Here is a 6429-nt window from a genome sequence, read left to right as displayed (position 1 = left end):
TTTCAACGAAACACATGCTATGTAAACTTTTCGGACTTATGAAGCAATTCCTCAAGTCACAGTAGAGTCTATAAATCTCTGCAAGTCACAGTGCAACATCGTGCATAACAGTAGACATCTGCGAAGCGAACAACACGGCGGCCAGGTTCCAAGGATATGCTACTGTTCCCCAATCTATATATACATCTCGCGTTTCGTGACAGTTCAATAACGGTTTCAGTTTCCGACATTTCAATGAAGGATAAGGTCTGCAGCCGCAAAGCTCAAAATCATGAAGCTGGAGATCCATCCAAAAGGAGAAGCTCTGGCCTACTTCAGCAGGCAGTCCTTGAAGCCCGTCTCCAGCTCTTCCCGGTTGAGGTTCCTGCCGATGAACACAATCTTGTTGATGCGCGGTTCGTTGGGCTCCCACATCCTGTCGGGAGATCCCTGGAAAATGTCGTGCACTCCCTACAGATGGAGAACATGGATGTGGCGGTTAGGTCGCTTAACAAGGGAGAGGGCAACACAACACCTAGCTAATTGTTCGTTCACTCAGGAAAATTTGAAAGAAAAATTGTCATAGGCTTATACAAACAATCTTCAAACAGGTGAAAAAAATGTCCAGTGACACTCTAGCATCGACAACATGGGCCTTGATCTAGATCAGTAGTTGGACAAAAAAAGGATCTTAGATCAGGAGTACAAGTTAAAGAACCATTAAGATCAAGCAACTGGTGCTTGGGCGTGGAAACGTAGGTACACCAACGATCGGTCTCTCTATGCTATAAAGCAAAGCAAAGCACATGGCGCTGAAAGTGAAGAAAGCTCAGTAAACACAAACGAACACGACTGAGATTGACCAGCCAGCTGGGTAGGTTTGGCTATTCCTCTATGGAAAAGTAGTGGTTGTTGGCGTGGATTATCTTGTTAAATTCTGCAGAGATTGTGAGTGTGAAGAAATGGCACTACCATCAAAGAAAGACAGCTGTCAAATGGGTTTACTAATAGCAGAGCAAATAAGTACATGAAAGAAAAGACAAGCTGCTTGTTTTATAAACAGACGTATCTTTTTCTACCAACAAATAATTTTCTAAGACTGTTTGGACCCAGTGTGTCCTTTCACAAGTCACTAGACAAGACATGATTAGTTTCCATTGACAAGAACAGGAGAACAAATTGAACTGGATAAACTAAAGGCTAGAGTAACAAATACCTGAAAGACAAAGCGTTGAGGCATTCCACTGACAGAGAGCAGCCCCTTCATCCGGTATATGTCATCACTGCGTTCCAGCAGTAGGTTCCCCAACCACATGTCAGCCTGCATGAGGACATGTAAAATGTTTGTCCCAATATACACAACCCGATAATGTGCAGGGTCATAAATAAATGTCCAGAAATTCATCTTAGCTATCTTGAGAAGATATAAAATGTACTCGCTCTGTCCCATAATATAAGACGTTTTTTGATACTACAGAGTAATTTTAAGTCTGACCTTTTCAAGATCCATCTCCCCTTCGCAAACGATGCTTACAGAAGAAACACCGGGATCATGGGTGTGATCATGCGCATGATGGTCTACAAGAAGCAAACAACGTTAATTCACTTCATATTGCAGAGCTATGATATTTAAGATTTGTAGATGAGCACACAAATAATACTATGCTCACCATGTTTATGGTCATGATCATGATGATGGTGATCGTGGTCGTGGGCATGGTCATGGTCATGTTCGTGCTTGTGTTCATGTTCATGTTCGTGCTCATCATGTGGTTCTTCAGTGACAGCACTCTCAATCCTGAAACATAAATGAAATCAAATTTCCTTTATGGTCAACGTTTCCTAATTTGAGCAACTAGAGCTAAATTTTCAGGGAAAATAAAGAACGATCTCTACATGGCGTGCACTGTTTAGTGATTGTAAATACCCAATAAAACCAGATGATTCTACCAAGAAAAACTAAACCAGATGATGACATGTTTGGTAAATGAGTAAATTACAAGTATATCAGGAGGCATAAGTAGCACTGATGATATCCCAAAGAGTACATGTCCACAATTAACAAATAGCTAATCCATATTGGATTGAGCCATCTAATGTGTGTATAATTAATTGATGGCATCATTTTAAATCAACTCTAGACATGGTCCATTTAATCATTTAATAGCAATACCTTAGGTCACACTGTAACCCATCAAGTCACAGTGGCTGTAGATCTTGCATCTCTCAATGCTAGTAAATACAATACGCCTGATATATACTTAGTACTATACTCATACATTAAGCATAACATGTCATTTCATTATGGTTGAACAAATCAGCTCATTCTATCCACACAGCAGTAAAAGTATGGATCTCTCAGCGCTAGCGGGCGACTCCGTGCGAGTAACATCTACCATAGTTACACTTGTAGATGTATCATTCCAGTGTGCTTGAATAATTTAGATAATTTCAATACACGAGTTTCTTTTCCCTTGACTAGGAGGGCATATAACCATATGAAAGATAGTGTTCTGTTGGTAAAAACGGAAGGTCCAAAAAAGGCGATGAAAGAAAGGAACCTCTCCAAATCAAAGCCTCCAATTCCAAGCACATAATCCAAATCAACTTTACCATACTGAGCTCGTTTCAAATTAGCCATGCGATTGATACTCTGCATGCACAAAACATGATGTAAGGAATAACCACATGGCAAAAAAGAGTAAATGGAATGCACTGTACTGACCCTTATACGCTCAACCAAGGAAGAAACTTCAGGCTCGCTAACAAGGTCAGTCTGCAAGTAACAAGAAATTAGCTCCTCATCAATCATTAAGGATAGAAATAATACAAAGGGCCTCATAATTAGACACACATGACTACACACTAACCAGCATGTATTGGTTACAAAAACATTACCTTGTTAATTATAATTCTGTCAGCATAAGCAATTTGCTGAACTGCTTCATTGACTATACCCTTGGGCTTCACTTCATCCAAATGCAACCTTGCATGCTTTGAATCCACTAGAGTAACAACACCATCTAGCTTGACATCATTAAAAACTGTATCTTCTGCATAGAATGTCTGTATTATGGGTGCTGGGTTTGCTAAACCTGAAAAACAGATAGATGGCGGGTCAGAGAACTCGACATGGTAATGCAATAAAAAGTAACTAAGAATATTAAAGTTTTCAAAGTTGGGTGATGTTTAACCTCAAGAGAATTACATCTCACAGGATTTCTTGATTATGGTGGGGATCCTGTTCCTACAAAGTTTCCTTACCTGTGGTTTCAATAACAAGATGGTCAAACTTTCCCTTCTTCTTGTCAACCAATTCACCGATCATTCGTACTAAATCACCACGCACAGTGCAGCAAAGGCAACCATTGTTCAGCATCATTATGTCCTCAGCTCCAGCAGTTTGAGCGGCAACTAACGAACCATCAATGTCAACTTCACCATACTGCAAGATAGATAGTGGCATCAAATCAGTTTCTCCTTGCCTGCTTTAGCTGGCGTCATGGCCCTTTTAAAGTGATCGATCACTGATGAACTAGGTAAACTAAGAATGGCTTTTCAGATTTAGAAGACTAGCATAGCATGTGTCCAAGAATAAAAAGCTAACCCTGCTCAGGGACTTGAAGAATAAACATACAACAAAAAAGAGTTACTCATACAGACATACCTCATTCTCGATGACAGCGATCCGTTTTCCATGGTGAGATGTCAGTATGTGATTTAGTAAAGTTGTCTGTGAACGGAAACAAAAGGCAAACTGTGAATACAACAGAGACAAGGACACATGGTATCAAAAAATAAAAAACGTTAACAATATGTACACAGCGGATATGTACATATAAGCAGAACTCTTTTACGCTTTACGGTGCTCCACTTACGCTCTAAGAGATATGAGGATTGTTTTGATTCTAGCCATCCTCTAAACATTCTGCATATGAAAAGCCACTAGCTGCTATGCCAAAACGAATGTTCTATATGGACTAAGTTCTCACTTTGCAATTTACTAACAACGGAAATAATTCGCTACCCATGGTGGTAGCTACGCACAGCCCCAATTTCTATCTCTACTTATTTTGGAAAAATATTTTGAACTATGAAAAGTAACTCTATAACGAAAATATCATGACTTCGGACCAGCCAGGCAAGCAAACATGCAATTATGCCAAAAAGTCAAGCAAAAAAATCGAGAGAAGTGAGAAAAGGCTCTTTCTACACAACGAAAAGGCACTTGTATCAAAAAGAAAATAAAAAAGACAAAGAGAAGTGAAATATAGTCATTTCTATAAAGCAAAAATGCACTTGTGCCAATGCAATAACCCGACACCTCTTATATAAAAAAGGCACTTATGCCAAAGGGTGTGAGCCGCCACCATGCGTCCGTAGCTACCACCATGCATAGGAAATCGCCTCTCTTACTAACAATGATTGGCACATTTGGGTGCACTGTGAATTTTGACTGCAGGAAGTGCTAAAGGCACATAGCTACACGATTAGTCCTAGTGTTATTTGTCAATCAATGTTCTAAACCTCACAGTCCAGATGAAAAAAATCCAGAGCGAACTATCTCAAGGTTTCAGTGATCCTGATGCTGGCTAGGTGCTACTCTAACTAGCTTAGACTGTACCACAATCCACTAACGCGGATACACAACAATATGGTAATCTAGCAAAACAAGTGTCCAGCATCGCTGCGGGAGGGCGTGTATGTATACTACACGACTCGGGCGCATGGTAGGAGCTACGGGATTTTGTTTTGGGGCGCCCTGACAGTGGCCGACCTTGCCGGAGCCGAGGAAGCCGGTGATGATGGTGGCGGGGATGCGGTTGTCGGGCGGGATCATGGTGTCGACGTCCGCGCCCTCCTCCGTGGTGGAGGCGGCCGACGCGGCGAAGCGCCGCCGCGCGCGCCACGACGCCGCGATCCGCGGCGCGGCGTGGCAGGAGCGCGAGGCGGCGCGGATGCGGAGGCGCAGGGGAAGGAGGGAGGCGGGGCCGCGCGCGGACAGGCCGAGCGCCGCGGCCCTGGCGACGGCCGGCGAGGCGGCGGAGCAGAGCGCCGCCATGGCTGCGGGGTGCGGGGAGCGGGGAGCGGGGTAGCGCAAGTGGATATTGTGGGACGGACCAATGGTGCGAGTGCGAGGAGGAGCTCCCATTCAGCTTTCAGGCGTGCCGAATTTGGGCTTCCTCCGAAGCCGGATTTGGGGATGGGCCATTACTTGAAAATGGGTCGAGCGAACGGGCTGGCAGTAAAAGGGCCCGTTCGGAGTCCCTCCGCTACCGGAGCATACGGAGCTTTGCAGTAGATCCTCGTAGTTTTTTTTCCTCTCGGCGGCGTTTTCCTCCGCTGTGAGATCGATCTACCCCGCCCCCCATCTTCTCGCCGGTAGTCAGGGCTCTCGGGCCTCGACGATGGCAGGCTCGGGAGGTACGTTGGGGACAGTACCGCCCGCGGAAGAGAACTCTACGGGCAAGATAAGCATGGATGATGGCGCATCTGGCTCAGGTGCGACTGCGACTGAACTTGAAGCAATGATGCATGAGCTTGTCTGAAGGAGGAGGATCTACAGGATGTGATCGTGGAGGATGATGAGATTCCTGTCGAGGCAACGCGGTGGATGGCAATAGCCAGGGTTCACACAGAGAAGACTTACAGCCAGTATTGGTTCTTCAAGAACATCAGAGTTGTATGGGATCTGGCGAAGGAAGTGAAGATACGCCCATTAGAAGAAAATATGTACACCCTGCAGTTTGCCTGTCTTGGCGATTGGGAGCGTGTAATGGCGGAGGGCCCGTGAACTTTCAAAGGAAAAGCGGTGGTTCTGACCCGTATGATGGAATTACTAAACCCTCCACTATTGATCTCACGAAGATCGACATCTGGATGCAGATCCATGACCTGCCGGATGGCTTTTTCTCCAAGATCAAAGCCCTCTCCGCTACGGTGGGGAAGTTCATATACGCCGAGCCTAGATCGCAGGATTTTGAGGGGAACTTTGCCCGTGTTAGGGTGAAGATTGATGTGACCAAACCTCCGAAGAACGCCGTCTCGCTAATGATCAAGAAAAAAGAAGGCGTTCAGCGTGTGATCTTTAGAATCAAATTCGAAAGGCTACCAGATTGGTGTGCAGTTTGTGGCTATCTAGGCCACTTGTTCAGAGAGTGCGGCGACGGGGTGCATGACCCGAAGACCTTGGTTTTCAAGGACCTGAAAGCAACATGGTTTAAGGGCCCTGGCAATGGTCCTGGAGAAGGAAGAGGATCCAGGGTGACAGAGGCCGAGGTCGCTCTAATGGTGGTCGAGGCCGAGCTAATACCCAGAGGAGCACAACTGAGTATGAGGAGTACAAGGACGCAGGCAGGAGCCAGCATGATATACTGATGGAAGATGCAGAAGAGGCTAAGAATAGGGATGCAGCGGCTCTGGTGGTAGCGCCAATGCAACATAAACCAC

The 6429-nt window shown here is 44.9% G+C and overlaps 1 protein-coding gene across 1 annotated transcript; it reads right to left on the bottom strand.

Annotated features, from left to right (window-relative positions):
* On the bottom strand, positions 1-5078 carry LOC119323728 (P-loop guanosine triphosphatase YjiA-like). The gene is made up of 10 exons (XM_037597432.1): positions 4757-5078; positions 3647-3712; positions 3244-3424; positions 2878-3074; positions 2705-2755; positions 2541-2632; positions 1650-1777; positions 1475-1557; positions 1196-1300; positions 1-450 (listed from the first exon to the last, which is right to left on the bottom strand). Exons 1-10 carry the CDS (start codon positions 5039-5041, stop codon positions 310-312), a joined length of 1329 nt encoding a protein of 442 aa, XP_037453329.1. The 5' UTR covers positions 5042-5078; the 3' UTR covers positions 1-309.
* Between the last annotated feature and the right edge of the window lie 1351 nt (positions 5079-6429).

This window comes from Triticum dicoccoides, chromosome 6B, assembly GCF_002162155.2.
Source record: "Triticum dicoccoides isolate Atlit2015 ecotype Zavitan chromosome 6B, WEW_v2.0, whole genome shotgun sequence".
In the NCBI taxonomy this organism is placed as follows: domain Eukaryota; kingdom Viridiplantae; phylum Streptophyta; class Magnoliopsida; order Poales; family Poaceae; genus Triticum; species Triticum dicoccoides.
The sequence above is the reverse complement of the archived record's forward strand: the minus strand, read 5'-3'. Positions and strand labels throughout refer to the sequence as shown.